The sequence below is a fragment of the Micromys minutus genome, assembly GCF_963924665.1.
Source record: "Micromys minutus genome assembly, chromosome: 2".
Taxonomy (NCBI): domain Eukaryota; kingdom Metazoa; phylum Chordata; class Mammalia; order Rodentia; family Muridae; genus Micromys; species Micromys minutus.
Window position 1 is genome coordinate 13,327,144 of NC_137971.1, and position 19,262 is coordinate 13,346,405.

The 19,262-nt window shown below is 37.7% G+C and overlaps 1 protein-coding gene across 1 annotated transcript in view; it reads right to left on the reverse strand.

Annotated features, from left to right (window-relative positions):
• SLK (STE20 like kinase) overlaps positions 1-19,262 on the reverse strand; it is a 49,292-nt gene that overhangs the window by 9,052 nt on the left and 20,978 nt on the right. The window contains exons 5-13 of the mRNA XM_080912029.1: positions 17,438-17,510; positions 17,104-17,298; positions 16,302-16,383; positions 13,940-14,068; positions 12,297-13,640; positions 11,025-11,155; positions 10,716-10,839; positions 9,114-9,293; positions 322-451 (exon numbers count right to left, since the gene is read on the reverse strand). Coding sequence (XP_080768155.1) covers positions 322-451; positions 9,114-9,293; positions 10,716-10,839; positions 11,025-11,155; positions 12,297-13,640; positions 13,940-14,068; positions 16,302-16,383; positions 17,104-17,298; positions 17,438-17,510 — 2,388 coding nt within the window. The remainder of the gene's footprint in view (positions 1-321; positions 452-9,113; positions 9,294-10,715; positions 10,840-11,024; positions 11,156-12,296; positions 13,641-13,939; positions 14,069-16,301; positions 16,384-17,103; positions 17,299-17,437; positions 17,511-19,262) is intronic.

Below are 19,262 nucleotides of genomic sequence, written 5' to 3' on the forward strand. Positions count from 1 at the left end.
GGGCACCATGTATGCACTACGTTCATATGCAGGGCACCATGTATGCACCACGTTCATATGCAGGGCACCATGTATGCACCACGTTCATATGCAGGGCACCATGTATGCACCACGTTCATATGCAGGGCACCATGTATGCACAGTATCCATATGCTACCACTGAGCTGCATCCCAGTCTGTGTTTTGAGAACACACTTACAGGCACTTCTACTCATTTCCTGAGAACTTCTCACGTATAACTTTATGTTTCCTTTTGCCACGCAAGCCTTTGCAGGGTTTCTGAGGCACTGTCGTGTGCACACACTGTGGACTCTCACATACCTCTCATGAGCTGCTGCTTGTTATTCAGGCACTCTCTCTCAATATTGGCCAACTCTGCCTTCTGCTGCTGGATGATCTTTTTCAGAGAGCCATCTAACTCTTGCTGTTGCTTCTGAACAAATTCTTGTTCCTAATAGACATGGTTAACCATCTGTTAATACAGTTACTGAATTAAACATTCAACTATCAATGTAGTAGTTATGTATTCTGGTATCTATATATTAGTGGTTAATAACGTTTCTTTCTTTCTCTTTTGAGGAAAGGTAATGAAGACTGACCCAGGCCTTGCACATGCCAGGCAAATACTCCGGCACTGAAATATATATATATATATTCTTCACTTAGAAATCTTTTAAGAGTATAGATATAACACAAATGTATTAGCTATCCAACACTAATCTAGAAAGTACTAGAATATACAACATTCTAAATTCACTATGAAAATGATACACATAAAAAGTACACATCCCATTCATAATTAAAATGCTCTATTTCATTAACAGCTTTGGGAAAATACCAACTTCCAGTTTCTGAAGCTGAATGTTTGCTATACTATAGTATAACTAGAACAAGAGTACATAAGGAGCTCCTTTTAAAAATAGAGGCAACAAAGAAACACAGATCATCACAATCTTTAACCCTATTTTTCTAAGAACTAAAACAAGGAAGAAATTCCACACCAGCACAAACAGAGGAAGACGGTGCTTTATCACCTATCCTGTGTCTGAAAGGAGAAGATTGAAGACTTAGTGAGAAACAATGCACAGCTGGGGAGATATAAAGTAGAGGTAGAAGAGTAAGAGACACCTTATGGATTCTACCGAAACATGAGACTAATTCCCTTAATAAATAGCTACTGAATGTCTACCATTTGCCAAATTTATACTTTAAAAAAAAAGGATATGTGCCCCTTTGGCAGTAATAGAACATGGTGTTTAGTACCAAGAATATACAAATAAAAAAATGTGGGTTTACACATTTTAGGACTGACACAATACTTAATCAATCCATAATCCTTTTCTCTTGTGCACCCAGGAAACAATCAAGTCCCAGCTCTGTTTCAGAACTATTCTTTGGTACTCTGGGTCACCACAGCCTGACCCTTAAGGCTCACAGGCAGGCAAGCTCCTCGGAGAGCTGGCTGATGGCACTGCCTCTGGAGCTGGTCATTTCAGGCTGTCGTGAGGGAGTACTGTGGAGCTACAAATGTTACCGCCATTTCATCTGTAGTGTCATGTGTGTTTTACTATAAATCTAAACACACAGTAGCACAAAGACACACAAGGGAACTGTCTCTACAAAACAATTAGCTACTTGACTACAGCAACTTCTATAGCTACCACAGCCTAAAAGCTTCTATTTATTTAATTATGTAGAATAGAGTCTTCTGGGTTTTATGAAAGGGACGTAAGATCTGTGTGCCACCTAAAAGGCAGTTATAACAAACAACAAAGCTATTCAAGCACCTCTTTTTCCTAGAGTAGTTTCTTCCAACTTCTGCTGCAAATGTCTATGTGCAAACCTGCTCGGTTTGCATTTAACCCAAAGGTACAGTAAGGAGTTTCTTTTGGTTAAGATTTTTATCACTGGTAAAAGATCACTGGTTAAAATTTATATATCTGCATCAACAGCTTAACTAGTGTATATGTCAACTTTACATTAGACTCAGAAGTCAGATATCCAACCATAGACCCGTGCAATAAACATGTGAAAACAAAAAGGTGATTAAGGGCTTCCAAGTACATGTCAGCCGTGTACAAAGACCACACTGTAAGTTCACGTCAGCTGTGATCATGCTGTAAGTACATGTCAACTTCTCTACAGTTTGTGGCCATGCTGCTGGACTCAAGATGTAGATTACACAAGGTGGGAGTGCAATTCAAAGAACTTTCTTGAGATACATGTGAGGCAGTGCTAGGTACAAGTTGACTCAGTACATGCTAGACTCTGTGCCAGGTACAATGTAATTAAAATCAATTTTTTTAAAAAAAAAGCCTTCAAAGTTCTCCAAGCTATTGGTCCCACATGCCAATAATCTTGAATCATTAGTCTCTTATGGCAGTGCCATATTTTTAAATTTTTATTTTTAGATTTATTTATGTGTATATGTACTTTGCCTACAAGTACACACATGCACAACGGACATTCTTGGTACCCACAGAGGTCAGTAGAGACATTTGGATCCTCTAGAACAGGAGTTACAGATGATCTGGGCTGTCATTTGGAGACTAGGCAACAGATACTGATGCTCTGAAAGAGCAGCAAGTGCTCCTAACTAGTAAGCCATCTCTCTAGCCCAAGCGGCAAACTTTTGAAGGCCCAAAATGAAGCACAGGAAAATCAAAACTGGGGACAAAGGTTCAGAAACCAAGCTTCACAATAAACTACTGACTGGAAGGACTGGGAAATGAAAAATCATTGTTAAGATGGCCGTTCAGAGCGGGCAAAACATGTCCTGTGCTGCCCCAGAAGACAAAATAAGGACCAACAAGTCCAAACCAGGGTAAGCAGTACTAAAGTACCATGTGCTTGCTGACCAGAGTTAGCAAGAAAATCAGGTTGACTCACAGCTGACTAAGCAAGCAGACAATACAGACACTAGATAAATATTTTTTTAATAAATTAAAATTTAAATAAATTTTAAAAGCTAAAAATATTACCTAAAAAAGATCCTTAGAGAGAAATTAATATACTTCTTTACTTCAAATAAATGTATTCAAATTTAAAATTATTGCCCATTCATTAAACTTATCAACTTCAAAATACATTTGTAGTGCAATTTGTAACTAAAAATTGCTCTTTGGAACAGGAACTAAGAGAAATTTCCCATTCTAAAATGTCTGCCATTAAAAATGCATACGAGCTTAATAAGTAGAAGTCACAAGAACCAACAAAAGAACCCAAACTAAGAAAGCCAAAGTCATTTCTAGCAACAGCCTAATAAACCATAAAGTCAATGGCCTTTAAAAGTACAAGCGCAAATTCTGATCAGTAATTTTGTATCAGTTAACCAATTGTAAGTATTGAAACTACAACTTTGTACCTAAAAACTATCAGAAAAAATTTACGACAAATTAAACTATTTGTATGAAATTTAATCACTTACTCAACAAATGTATTCAGAAATGGTAATGATCAGAAAAGAAATTATCAATCATAATTTCTTGCTTTAAAAAGTATCTGCCAATTATTTTCTGAAATTTAATTTGGGAATGAAGAAACAGTAATGGCTGAAATCAAGCTGCATTCTATCCACTCCAGTTGTATATTGCAAACAAAAAGTGGCATAATATATTGGCTAGCCTATCCTATGGCAACTGTGAGAAAGAATACAGTTTGGAATTTCAGATTTAATTTCAAACTACAGTAAGAATAACAGTACCAACATTGATACTTTATATTAACATATTAATATTTATATATTAATAAATAACACCAATAATATTTATTATTATTGAGAATTTGAATAAATGGAGACAAGTTACACAGGAGTAAAACCACTACTCTTACCATGGCTTTTCTGACCATATCCATAGTTAAGGCATCAAAATTATATACATAATCAAAAATGTCACTTCACACAAAGATAAAAATCTAATCACAGCATTCAATTTCTCACATGTGCAAAGTTTATAAAATTCTATCAGAAAAATACTTTACTTTTCTTAAAAATCATGACAATTCCGAGTTAAAAGTCTGTGGTGGGAAGGCAGAAAACAGAGCCCTCCAGTGCAAGTGTTCTGCATCCAGCTCTGCTGCTGATGCCATAGACCATTCGTCTGCAGCAGATCGCTAGTGTGCCCACCTTCTGCATCTGGATAAAGGACACTCCATCCCCCTATGAGGATGGTGCCAGAGAGAACCGGATGGGAACTCTCAGCATCACTGTTGACACAGTTTGTGCCAGACTACTATTACTGTTATTACTAGCATTCACTTCCAGTGTTCTAAATTTCTGTCAATGAAGTTAATGATGAAAGGCACATGTGAGTCAAAGAAAGCACAAGTAAGGGAAGGCACCTCCCACAGCACTCGGACTTACGTCCTGCATTTGGGCGTTGAACACTGCACAAGATGACAACTGAAAAGACTGAATCATGACCTGAGCAACACCCTGTGGATCAGAATACAATGACCTCCCAGGTGAGAATACAGATACCTGAATGGTTTTGTGTAAACGGAGAGAATAATTGGACAAATGTTGACCTTTAGGCCTAGGTCAAGTCAATTAACAAAGGGACCTATTCCCCATCTATAGAATAAAAGATGAGAACTAGGTTAGTCGTTTCCAAACGCTAATGTGCTACTCATTGTAAATCAGTAGACCTCCCTTTTAAAAGCTTGTCCACATAGATGACTGATTTAAAGACAGAAAGACAGGCAAATGATAGAGATAGAGACATAGTTAATAGAGAGATGCTAGAAGAAACAATAGATAAATCATAGATACATAGATGGTTGGTAGATAGATAGATAGATAGATAGATAGATAGATAGATAGATAGATAGACAGACAGACAGACAGGTAGATAGATAGATAGGCAGGCTTATAAATCAGGTTGTAAGTGGTGTTCTTAGACCTGTAAGCCAAAAAAAAAAAAAAACCCCACAAATAAATGAAATATGAAAATAAAAGAAACAAAGGGAGGGAAGGAGAGAGGAAGAGAGAAAAGAAAAGGGGAGGGGAAGGTTGGGACAAGGAACAGACAAAATCCTCTTTAGTCCACATAGAAGCATCTCCTGAGCCCTGCAGCCCTTGCTTTGAGTGAAAGATCCTATGGAACTATGAAAGCCTGTGGACTCTGTCAAATGAGTACTAACTCCATGGCTACAGAGCCCAAAAGTCTAAAACAGACTACAAAATTACCAGGTTTTAATAAACTTATTAAAGAAATAAATACTTTTGAAATGCTACATTCTAAACACTAAATTTATTGAAAGAATATACCAATTATTTTGTCTTTCATGAGAAAACATAAACTAGCCTCCCAAATTACATGAAAAGTCATTTTGGAAGGGTAAACTAAAGTAAAAGTATAGGATCGCTCAATTCATTCGACAATAAATTCTTATTCTCAATTCTTATGATTGATATACTTACGGAAATAAAACCATCTGTTTTGTCCTTTTTAAAGCAAAACTATATCATTCTTACTTATCTAGCTTGAGATCTAAACTAACCAGAAGTACATGTGTAGCTGGCAAAGACTCCCTTTTCACTTTGTTCACAAAGCAGATGAGTGGGCAGCCTGTGTGCTGTGTGACAATTCACTGTATGAACCTGGAGCTGGGGTTGTCTGGGCAGGAATCATGGTTTTACCACTTCCCAGACCCAGTGCATGTGTCATTCCACCTTCCAGGGCTTCTTCCCTCACCTCTAAGACAGGGGAACGCTCACTATTCTGAGACTGTGGCATCAGAGTTAAGTGTCAGGTACACAACAACTCCTATGTCTGTCACTGTACCCTTCAACTAGTCACCATACACCAGGACAAGACAAAGTGACTCAATAGCTTATAGCTAGAAAAATATTGGTTATATTCGCCTGAATTTATTAAAATTATAAATTCTAAGGTCATAGTTCCCTTTTGTCCATAGTATTAAAATAGTATCAGCTCTAAAATGACAACAGGCAAATGGTAGGTTTAAATATCCTTATTGCAAACGCACATGTGCACACATACACAAACAGACACACACACACACACACACACACACACACACACGCCCACATTCTCACACACACACTCACACACATACACACAAACACTCATATACATACACACACTCACACACATACACACACTCAAACTTGGTCAGTCATGCACAGTTTAGCAGCAGTCTATGCCATGGTCTCTAATGGATTTTTGTTACTTATGTGTTTCTTTCTAGGGTCCTATAAAGTCCAAAACTTTAAAAATAATTTGTTATCACATAAAACCACATTAAAAGGATAATATTTTGAGGTAACATAGAAATTCTGTTAAAATATTCATTTATTTGGCTAATTCATCCATCTTGTAAAAAAAAATATACTGTTCACTTAACTGTTAGATTCTAAACCAAAAATAAATATACTAAAAATTCTTTTAAAGTTGAGTATGTTATTGAACTTTTAAAAAGTAGCAAATGTTTAGTCTACCATTTAATAATAAAATTTATCATTTTTATTCTAAATGGCATTCTAATAGTCATTCCTTTTCTCAGCGTAGGTTTATATATTACCCTCCAATTCTCTCCTAAAGGTCTTCTAACAAGCACTGGAAACACTACTTAAAAACAAGCGTTTCCATCATCATGATAAAATCAGTAACAGTAACCATTACCCTAATGCATTCATTTCTTTTATCTGTAATCAACTTTAAACAGTTTAGTTACTTTCATATTAGCAATTTAAAGGTCATCAAGTATAAACTTAAAAAAAAAGATCCCACGAACTGACAGATGGGGAAAAGTTCAACATTAAATAATAATTACAGTTAAAATCTCCTCTTTCAACCACGGTTTGCTGAGCCAAGAGAAAAGGCTGCTTTCTGGTTTTAGTAGCATGAAGCTGCTGCTGTTACCTGAGCATGCTGGCTCTGTGCAAGCTCCTCTTTCCTGCGTTTCATGAGCTCTTTTCTTAGCTCTTTGGGTGCTTTCTCCACTTCATTTATAACCTACAGTATATAAGCATGCAGGAGGTGGGGAAATGATACTTTCTCCACAGAACACATGTGTACGTGAGCAGAAAGCTACAGATCAAGATTAACGTTGTTGAAAAGATTCCTTTCACCATGCATTTGCAGAAGCATTAGTTGGTAGGAGAGAAGAAAATACAGAGCATGCTCAATCTTGGTGCAGAAAGAGACAGTATAGCAAACAAAGGTCACTCCTTGCCTGACTGTCCGTTGGTATTAAGGACTGCTCACAGCACTGCGGCTGAGATAACAGTGACAGACTCAGAGATTACAAACATACCTACCCTTATGTGTGGGACTCTAAGCACATGAAAAGCTAATGCCTTTTATAAAGTGCAAACTGTACAACTGACTTGACGATACCAAAGGAAGATCCACTCCATGACACCAGGGTAGGAAAGGGAAGAAGCAAGTGGGACTTCAAATGCACGAGAGAAAAAAATCAATGGACATTATATCTTTCCATAGAATATACCATTTCATACATGGTATGGCAAAAGGAATATAGCAGACAACTTTTTGTAGGATTAGATAACATTCTCCTTGGTGAAAACTAAAGCTAAGATGGTCAGCTTTAAAATCAGTAACATAAGGAATCTTAAAGTTTAGTAAACTATAACTTGTTACACTAAACAAAATATATTTAAAATGAAGCATATTTTTTAATTCATTCTTTTGATCAAAAGCCTAAATGTAAATTTCACCCACCAGAAGCTTCAGAGTCCAGCTCTGAAAAACAAGCATGTGTTATGTAAAAGCACCAAAGAGCCCAGACTCCAAATCACCATGCGCCACTGGCACCCAAGAAAGAGGCTGATTTTGATTTAACAGTGTCCTTAAAGTGCCCAGCAATAATTCTTCATGAAACCAAATCACCAATTAAAGCAAGAGACTCCCAAATTGCAAGAAGTTTAGCAATAAAGAAAAAATACACAATAAGATTATTCAATATAAACACAATTTCAAACATAACTAGTTAACATTCCAAATTCAAAATAGTAACAGTAACTACAAACTTACTCATCTAGAATTAAATCTTTTAATTTAATGTGATACAAAGATTAGCCTCTCAACAAATGATCCAGAATTTTTTTTTAATTAACAAAGATTTTTATCATGGTATTTGAAGCAACTCCATTTGAAACGTAACAATAAAAATCTTTTAGAAATGCTAACTACAGCAGATAAAGCTACATACTATGCACATGTGACCTAAGGAAAGCACCAAGTACTTCGCTGTTAATGATCAGTTCTTGTTCAGTTTCCTTCTTAATTAAATGCTAAAGTCAGATGCTAAAATCTTGGTAACCGAGATGTGTAACAAAAGTGAAAATGCATTTCCTGGTTTGGTTGAAATATTTTCTTCCAACCCTAATAAAATGACCATAATTATTTTCCCCTGGGGTTGTTTATATCTTGAAAATGTAAATCCTTCACCTGCACTGAAGATGTAAAACAGATCATAAACTTATCACTGAAAATTTGCTTGGATGTATTTTATTTTAATCTAGGAGCAAAAGGATGATATGTGGAAAGCCTTGTTACTAGCTGAAAATAATCAGCTACAAAACATAGAAGCAGCTCAGGAAATCCAAAACCTTTTTATAATCACATAACTTTTTCCTAAAGGTTTAAGAGACACTTTTTTGAATATCAAGCTATTCAGTTTTTGCTTGGCGAAATGTCTTTTTTAAAAAAAAAAAAAAAAGGATCAATAAACCTAATGGAGAAAAATTCTAATGTCAAGTAAATTGTAAATGATAATTCTAGCTGCTACCAGTAAATACCAATAAGGTTAAGTTCTCTTGAAAAGATATTTCCAAAGAAGGCCCTAAATATTGCATTAATAAGGGGATAGCAGAATGAAATACAGCTTGGACTGTATTTGAAGACTTAAAGTTAAGACAGACATGAGCCCTCTTTTATTCTTGTGTTCTTGGTAGCAAAATGAGGATAATATCTGACTTCACTGCCAGCCTGTCTCTGTTTGGAAGAGAGGACAAAGGAACTAATAAATGAGTACTGTTCAGTCACTGCTGTTATTTCTAACTCCTCAGTCTGTGATTTGCATTTTAAAAAGCAGCTGTGGTAGGTAACAGTGGCTACCCTTACCTCCTTCTTGCGGTTTCTTAGCATATTCTGGAACTTGGACAGCTCCTTCTCCTGCTCTCCTTTGATACGCTTAGCTTCATCTCTCAGGCGGTTTGTGTGCTCTTGTTCTAGTCGTTCAATTGTCTGTTTCTGCTGCTTCTCTAGATTCTCAATTTCTTGGTCATATTGTCGCTTCTTACTCTGTAAAACAATGCAGTCACATTAAGTCATCAAATATTCAAGTATTATACGATTTTGAAAATAGAAAGAAATACTGATTATAAAGTATACAGGAAAGGAGGAAGGGAGGGAGGGGGGAGGGAAGGGGGGGAGGGAAGGAGGGAGGGAGGGAGGGAAGGAATGAACTAAGGAAGTTGCAGCCAGGCAGGGTGGCACACGCCTGCAATTCTGGCGCCTGAAAAATGGTGGCAGGAATGGAACACTATATACTAAGACACTGTCTCACAAATAAAGACAAAACATTTGCAAAAATCTATGCAAAAAAAAAGACATAATTTCTAAAATTATGAAAAACAGAATAAAAGGACCACAAAAGCACTGGGTGAAAATATCTCTCATTATTTTCTCAGGACCCTATTGCGGTGACCAAACATAAAATCAACAGTGCAACACACCACAGTCCTCAACACTTATTACAAGACTGCAAAGGATTATAATTTAAACTTCAATATTATTCTAAATGATATTTTTTCTTCTAATATACATTAAGCTAGATGTTTAACCTATGTTACTGAGATTTTGTACCACATTCCTAAATGCCCTTCCCAACTGTGGACACGAGTAAGAACCAAAGGCCTCAGCAGCAAGTGCACAGCACGTCACAGCAGCAGTTTCAAGGCCATGCGGGCCTAACTATATAAGCCAGTGAAGAAAGTAAACTTTGAAAAGCCACAAACTAGTTCTAAACTCAGCTGAAACCAGGCTGCCTTAACTTTAGAATCCAGACTTGGACAGTGTCTGGATGGTGAAGGTGTAGGCAACAGCTTTGAGTGGAACTCCATTTGCCCAAGAATAAGCTAACAACTGGTAAGTAGGACTTCACAAAACTAAAAAGCTTCTGATTAGCTAAAGAAACAGTCAGCTGAACAGTAGGGGCACAGAATGGGAGGGAACCCTTGCTGGCTCTGACTCTGACAGAGGATTAATATCCAGAATACACAACTCAAAAACAACCAACAACCCATTCAAAACTGAGGCCTGAGGCCTGAACAAAGACTTCGCAAAGAAATAAGTGATTAAGAAATAGTTCAATATATGTTCACTGTCCCTAGCAATTGGAGAATTACAAATCAAAAAAAAAAAAAAAAAAGTCCTTGAGTTTTTTATCTTCCCCCAGTCAGGATGGCAAAGACCAATGGAATAACTGACAGCAAATGCTGGAAGGGATGGTATACTACAAATTAATGAGAAAACAGGGAATAAAGATCCCTTTCTAGAAGTTTTCGTTTTCTAAAAACACCTCAGAAACAGAGGCCTGAATAATCCATCACAAAAGCAGAAAAATCTTCTACTCAGATATCAGTATCTGCAGCTACTCCAGGAGTGTCTCAAATATACTAGGCCTCATTCCCTGACACTACAACACAGAACCTAAAGCCTCACCAGCATCTCCTGCTCAAAGCGCCTGAAGATCTGCTCACGCTGCTGCTGCAGTTTCCCATTGAGCTGCTGCTGGGCTCTCTGCTCTTCCTTCTGAAGAAACCGTAGCTCTCGAAGTTCCTGACGCCTGAAAGAAGCAAATAACAAATTGGAGTAATACTTGAAATAAAAGCTTTAACTGTAGGATTTTAACCAAAAACTTTCAAATAATCTAAAATTAACCACGAATTTACTGGTTTCTCTATTCTTCAGTTTCCAGAAACAGCAAAGAGGTTAAAACTCATGTTAATTATATATTGGTTCTCTACTTACCTGAGAAACCGCAGTTCCTCGGTTTTAGAGTCACTGTCTGTAACTATCTTCGATGTTGTTACACTCACTTCTACACCATCAACAATAAATTTGCGTGTTTTCTTCAATGTTTTCTTCTGTCTTCTTGTCTCCTGAGTGAAATTTCACTTGGGGTTAGGCTTTGTATAAATATCACCCTTGAAAGATATTTTCCTCTTTAAAAATGAAAATGTCTCAACGGCCATAAATACTGCTCATATAAAGCAGTAGGAATCATCTGTGCAACAACTATATCATCTTATTCCTAAACTGAAAGCTCACATTCAACTTTGAAGATGAAAGAAAAAAATGTTTAGGTGAAATTGGACGTTCTGGTCATGTGCATACAGAACTTCCATGACACTTCATAATTAGGCAAAACAATAATAAAAATTTTATATAAATAAATAGGATGACTTCTACATATTAACCCTTTCATCTTTCATTCTGTGGGTTCTCACCCCTACAGGAAGACAATTACTTTGTTTACTGGGGGAGGAGGGTATAGTAAGCACTCAGGTGTCTGATGAGAGGTTGGGGAGATCCATATAAGACTCTGGGTAGAAACAAGAAACACAGGGAGGGAATGAAAGAAAAAACTGTGAAAGGAGAAGGGGAAGAGAAAGGGGAAAGGAGGAGACCAAAAGGGAAATGGGAGAGAAAAGGAGTGCCAAAAACAGAAAGTGAAAGAAAAGGCACGAAATTGAAAATGTGTAAGAATTCAAGTCTGCCTCCAGCACCTTCCAGCCACCTCTCACTTCTCCACCCTCCAGTTCCAGGGCCTCATGTTCCCTCCAAACCTGGACTATGGCAGCAGCCCTAACACTGACATGATTTAAATATATGTACATGTGTGTGCACACATGTGCACACGCACGCACTCACACCCTTCCTTAACCTATAAATTTCACATTTCTCCAGCTTCTACAATAAGGTATAAGCAACCAGCATTCCCTTAATTCTCACATCAGTAGCTACAGTGGAAGAGAACCAACTAAATATTCTGACCCTCAGGAGCCTTGCTAAACTTGCTAAAACTACATTCATATATGTGCAAAAAATGAGTAGGCTCTACCAAGAAGTCTAAAGATTACTCCCAGAATATCTCTCTCCAGTTCTTTCTGACTGCCTTATGACCCCTAAAGAATTAGTAGGGTTATTATTACACCGATATAATAGTGTTTTAAGGTACCAATAAACTAGAAATTGCCAAAATAACAAAGCAAAGCCAAACAAGGCCCCAGACACACTTACCTGCAGAGACACTGACCCACTGTCTTTAGTTTTGCTGAGGAAGCTAGAGATGGACAAGTTTAGGTCACTGCTGCTGTTCTCCACAGTGGACCCAGTCCCTGAGTCCGTGTCATTTCCCTTTTCATTTTCATGCTCTGGTGGCAGTATGGTCTCAGGTTTTGGCAAAGCACCCATTTCTCCTTTATTTCCTGTGTTTTCAGAGTTAATATTAATACTTGGTATTAAGACAGGGTGAGGCTCACTGGGCTGTGATGCTGCAGGAGCTTGGGGAAGTTTCTGTGCATTTTCTTTTCTCTCCAAATCGACCTCAGTAGCAGTTGCCTCACCTTCACTCCCTAGAGCCTGTTCCTCAGCACCAGTAACTACAAGTCTCTCTAGTTCCTCAATGCTATTTGACTCGCTGACTTGCTCAACTTCATCTGTCTCTGGTTCCTCCATGGTTGCCCGGGTGGTCTCCAAAGTGCTAGTTAACTGTCCCTCACCTTCACACACAGGAGACTGTTGCTCTAGCTGTTTATCCTCAATTCTCTCTCCACTAGGAGGCTCTTCCTCAGCACCACCAGCTTCAGGGCCCTCTGTGGGCTTCTCCCTTAGTGTCTGGCTAGGTTCCAGGGCTTCTTCCCCAGCCCCACTCTGTGCAGCCTGACTGTGCTCAGCAGCCTTCTGAGTATCATCTAGAGCCTCATTTGTTCCCACTTCACTGCTTCTATCATTGATTACAACTTCTTGAGTTTTATCATCTTTTCCCAATTTCTCTTGCATTTCTTCCTTTGTAAACCCAACAACTTCATTGTCAACTGCCTGAAAATCTACCTCTTTTTCTCCAGTCTCTTGAGAAACTAAGTTCATTGTTTGAATATGTATATCTTTAATTTCCTCAGACTGTTTATTCTCAAGTATCTCTTGATCTTCTTTATTTCTGTCTTCCTCTGGTTTCAGACAATCAGTGTTCCTTTCTAAAGTTACTATATTATTCTCATTTCTTTCACTGACTGAATTAACATCCACAGTTTGCTGGTCTTCTGCATCTGACAGAGCTTCCAGCTTGGGCCTTTTCTTCTCTCTGCCATTCTCATGGATTCCTACAGTCTGGTCGTCTAGTTCAGCCACAGTCTCTAAGTTAACATCATTTGCACGCTCATTAATACACTCCACAGCCTTCTCAGGTCTGTCAGTAGCGGTCAGTTTCTCATTAAGAAGTTTGTTGCTAAATTTATCACCAGAAGTACTGTGTTCAATTCTTTCTGACACAGATTCCAAAATACAAGCATTTTGTGAAAGTTTATCTTCTTCAGAGCTGGCAATGCTGAGGTCAGAGGAGGCACGTTTATTTGCAGGTATTGGCTACAAAAGATTTTATACATCATCAGTACAACAAAGCTCAAGATGGTCATCCAATAATATCTATAATATCCAATAATATCTATACCCAGATGATATTTTAATAGCTATATTCTATAAAATGTTAGGTTATAAAAATAACTTTGAAAAGTGACCATCTTCAATGATGAGCATGATGAAAATAAGTGACAAAGAAAACCTTGTTACGAGTGTCACTTCTTTTAACTGAAGGTTTTGCACTACACCCTCAGATCAAAACCTGCCTCTGAAATTCTCCTAACGAGACTCCAAATGTCACTGACCAGAGCATTCTCTGTTTCCTCATCATCATCTTCCTCTTTGCCATCTTCAACTTCTTCTGTTACTTCAGCCTTTGCCTCAGCAATCAATTCTCGGACTGGCTTGTTGGAATCAACGGTAACAAAGGGATGCTGTTGACCGTTAAAAAAAAAAGCATGCTCAATGATAACTGAAATGCATAAAGATCCTTCTGTGTTAAAAACTATAAAATATGAATATAAAAAATATATACAACTTCAAATATTATACCCGGAACAAAAATGGAGAGGGGAGTGAGCAAAATTAAAGATTGTGTGAGCTTGATTTTATTTTGTTTTTATTTTTTAATTTAGTTTTTATTTTTTAAAAACACTATTATTTTTTAGTGTATATATACATGAGGAAGTCAGAGTTTCAAGTCAGTTTTCTCTACCATGTGGTCCTAGAGAGCAAACTCAGTTTGCAAGCCTGGTTGCAGGTACCTGTACTGAGCCATTTTGCAGACCTCTGTGTTTTGTTTTGTTTTAAGTTTAGGGATCATTTCCTTAAAAGTAACTAAAAGAGGCCAGTGAGATGGCTCTGTGGGTTAACATGCTGGCTGCCAAACTAACAACCTGCATTCAAGCATCAGCACACACACTGGAAGGACAAGAATTCCTGAAAGCCACCCTGTGACCACCAAACATACACCATGGCATGGAAAAGCAACTATGAATGCGCATGTACACCCACAGTTTCATTACATTCATATCTACATAAATCTGTCAAAGTATTAGTAACAACTTAAAAAACCCTTTACATTTCTGTTAAAAGTATCTACAAATACTTGTTTTGCTTTTTGAAATGATCCTAATGTCAAGTAAAAGAGGTTTCCCTCATCTCTGTGCTCTCAGCTTATAACAATGTCTGTGTGGTGGCTACTCCTAGTTGTCAGTAACTGGGATTAGCTAAAATCCAAACTGCTAGGTAGACTTGAGAGGAATTTTTCTTGATCAAACCATTTGAAATGGGCCTACCCTTAATTCCACCTTCTACAATGGGAAGATCACCTTAAATCTGAACCACACCTTCTACTGGCAGCCTATTTAAAGGACATGGAAAAAGAAAGTTTACTTTACTCTGCCTGCTCCCTTTCACACTTGCTGGCAAATCCACTCTTTCCCTGGTGTCAGAGCCTACTTCTTTGGAATTCCATCACATACTGAAGACCAGCTGAAACATCCAGCCTTATGAACTGTACTACTAGATTCTTAAACCTTCCAACAGGAGACATCCATTGTTGCAATAGTCACATCATAACCTGTAAGTCACTCTAATAAAGCCTGTTTGTATAGCTAGAGATCAATTCTACTCTCCATTGGTTCTGTCTCTAGGGAACCCTACCGAATGCAGTCTGTTATGGGCTAAGATCTCCAAATTCAGGAACAATAAAATATTGGGAAGTGTGTTTATAAAGGGAAATAGAGATATACTTGTTAAAACAGAGCAAGGCAATTTTTCCCACACCCTATCCCAAGATAAAGAGGTCAGCTTAATACACTACCACATTGGCATTACACAACATACATCCTTACAGCAACTGCCCAAGATTTGTTATTCTGCTTATCTCTAATAATAAGAGATACTATAATGATACACTTTTATTTCAAATATAAGGAACAGGACCTACTTTAAAACAAAATCAAATTTATCTATCCATCTTCCATTTGTGTGTGTGTGTGTGTGTGTGTGTGTGTGTGTGTGTGTGTGTGTGTAAAATGTGTGATGTGTGTTGATGGTGTTCACTTATGTGCAGTTCACATGTGCATCATGCAAAGGCCAGGACAACTTCGGGTGTCATTCTTCCTTGGGCACCATTCACTTTCTTGTTCTTTCTTTATTTCTTTTTTCGAGACAGGATCTCTCACTAACCCTGGATAGCCAACATACCATGGAATGGCCCTACCTCTGCTTCCTCAGCACTGGGATTAAAAGCATGTGCCACTCACTACACCTGGCTTTTGAACATGGATTCTGGTGATACAGTACAGGTCCCTGTTTGGTCAGTAAGCACGTTACTGAATAACCCATCTTCTCAGTCCCCACATTTTAAAGCCAATACTATTAACTGTACCCTTAACTCTTGACATAAGAGGAACAGAAAAGATTCATGAGCTCGCTGCCTCAGCATATAAGGTGCTAGCTTTCAGTCACAGGAGACAACATGCAAATAGCTACAACAATAAAAAGAATGTAATTACACAGGAGAGACAATTTACACACTAAATGCCTGCTAATGATGACAACACATGTGCTCCTAAGCAATGTACACAGCTACATAATGGTTTTCTGCAGAGCACCCAAGTGGAAAGGGAGAACAATGTTATCACAATATCCTCATCTCACCTGTAACAACTGAGACGTCGTCCACCGAGCATCCACATTCTTTTCCAAGCATTTCTTTAGAAAGTCCTTAAAATTTGAAGACCTGCAGAATAAAATATCAACAATGGAATTTTTACTTAAATCAAACAAAATTCCTTATTAAATTATGTTTAGTTTCATTATATTTAGTATAGATTTGTATTAATTTAATAAGGTAAGAAAACTAGTAAGAGTAAGATTATGAAACATATTCTGTAAATATGTTAGATATATATCAACAGGTCACACAGGTAATCACTGAGATGCAGCTGTATTCTCACAAGTCATCAAAATGTAGCAAAAATTGTTTCACTAGGTTCAACAAATACATATCAACTATATATGGGCTTCACTGTCCACAGAACAGAAAATGTCTTTAACATAGAACCCCATCAATCAGTTATTATAATGGTTTTCATGAGCCTTAAGTCATTCTCCGGTGTTTTTATTTTTACTTTATGTATAGATGTGAGCAACTGCATTCCATATACCAAATATGTGCCTAGTACTTACAGAGGCCAGAAGAGGGCATCAAATCCCCTGGAATCTGAATTACAGCCAGCTGTGAGCCACCAAGTGAGTGCTGAGACTGAACCTAGACCCTCTGCAGGAGTAGCAATGCTCTTAATGGCTGAGCAATCTCCCCGGGTCCTTCAGGCTTAGAAACAGACCCACATCAGTTTCCTCACGGACAGTCTTTGTGCCACATTCTTAAAGACCCTAAGCAAACTAGAACAGAACATCGAGTTTTGGTTCTTCAATTTTTTTCTTTAAAATCGCTTACCATTTTGATGGCTGTGCTAATGTTGGGGGCTCAGATTTTGCTATTTTCAACAGCACTCGCATTGGATTTAACTCATGATGAGGTGGCTCTATCTCAGCCATTTCTATTAAAGTAATACCCAGGGACCAAACATCAGCTTTGTAGTCATAGGGTCTGTCCTTTGATGTCTCACACATAACTACTTCAGGAGCCATCCTATAAAGAAAGGAAAATGAAAGTTAAGATGTTTAAATAATAGTCATTACAAACTATAGTCAGGATAATGACTATGTGTGGACAAAGTAATTACTGCAGACACAACTAACAGAATAAATTCATAAAAATGAATACCTACCAATATGGTGTGCCAATAAATGAATCCCTCCTTTGAATTGTCCTGGTATTTTTAGCTGATACTCCAAAATCCGCTTGAAATAAATAATCATACAATAATGTTAATGACAGCTTTTAAGCATGATGAACTGTATTCAATGGAGTTAGAGGGGAGCATTTCAAGTCTTTAGTAAGGTCTTCCTTATTAAAGGTAAGCATAACAGAAAGCATTATCTCTGCCATTCTAATTCTTTTTTTAAATTTCTGTGTGTACTGTGTGTGCATATGTGTCTGCATGTAGGGTGTCTGCATACATGCTCATGGAGGCCAGAGGTCAATGTCAGGTATCTTCCCCTCTTCCTCCTCACCCTACTTTTGGAAATATTACTTCTTTATGAGCTTAGAGCTCACCATTTTGGCAAAACCAGCCTGGCCAGGGAGCACTAGGATTCTTCAAGGGTTCCAAGCATCCATCACCAAGCCCAACTTTTCTATGGGTTCTTGAGATCCAACATCAGGACCTCATATACCACACTAGGCACTTTACCCACTGAGCCATCTCAACCACTCAAATCTTAACCACCTTCTTTCTCATGTCTTTCAAAAATTTGCTAAATTTCTCATCACAAATACACTGATCACCATCTAGATACATTCAAATGATAGTGACAGTGATAAATTTCTCAGAACTGAATACAAAAAATAGTCACTCTAAATTAAAACAAGTATATACCTCAAAACAAATGCCAATGTCTCATGCTACAACTGAATCAATGGAGATACTTTCCTGTAGTGTGAAAAAACAGAAATTATACCAAAGTAACCTTTATGACAGCATTCTATCTCATCAGCACCATCATTAATCTGCACTACAAAAGTTGAGCACAGTGGTGGACACCTTGACCACAGTATGTCAGAGGTCCAGGCAACAAGATCAGGAGGCTAAAGTTACTCTAGGCTATACAGTAAGATTATCTAAAAATAAACAAACTTACAAAAAATTTAAAATCTTAATTACAAAGAAAACATGGGAAGCTTTATGGTTTCTGACTTAAGTTATAAAGAACAGTGCCATTGTAATTTTGTCAGAACTTCAGCCTACGTTTTTAGCTTAGAACTCAGAACCAACCAAGTATCTTAAAAATTGAAATAAAACGTTTTTATTTTTTTTGCTTTTGTCCCAAATAATCAAACAACTAAAGAGAATCTCTTCTTACAAAATTGTTAACTTACAGCAATAAAGAATGAATTAATTGATTGTAAATTTATCAAAAATAAATTTAAAATGGCATAATTCATTTTGAAGCCTCAATTAAAGAAAAAATATCTGGGTATCAAGGACAAATAAGCTTGAGGTGCTAGTCTTGGTGGGGCGCTTTCCTGGCACATGTGAGACATGGACTCAATACCCTGTAGTGAGAAAAGAACCCTGAACAAAGTAGACATCGCCTGACACCTGCTAATAAAGAACCACGTGTTCTCTCAAACGTGAATGGCATCAGGCTCCTTACCAAGCCTTTGCTTCATCCGCTCACTCACCAACTGAAGGAAATACATTCAGAAACTGCAATCACCACCACAGGATCAGCAGATGCAGCTGCAAGGAAAGCTACAGGTCTGGTGGCCAGATCCAGGGTCTGTATTTCACTCCTACCTCCACATGGAGTCTTTTAAGAAACATTTTCCTAACCATCCAGTCACTGGGAATTTAAAACCACGTGTGTACAGTGTGTCTGTTTGCATGCTGTGGACTATGAAGAAGTCATAAACCATAGTGACAATCTTTTCTTGGCCTCCAAGCAATCAAATACTCTTAGTTGGAGCAATGTTAACTTGATGAGAATGTG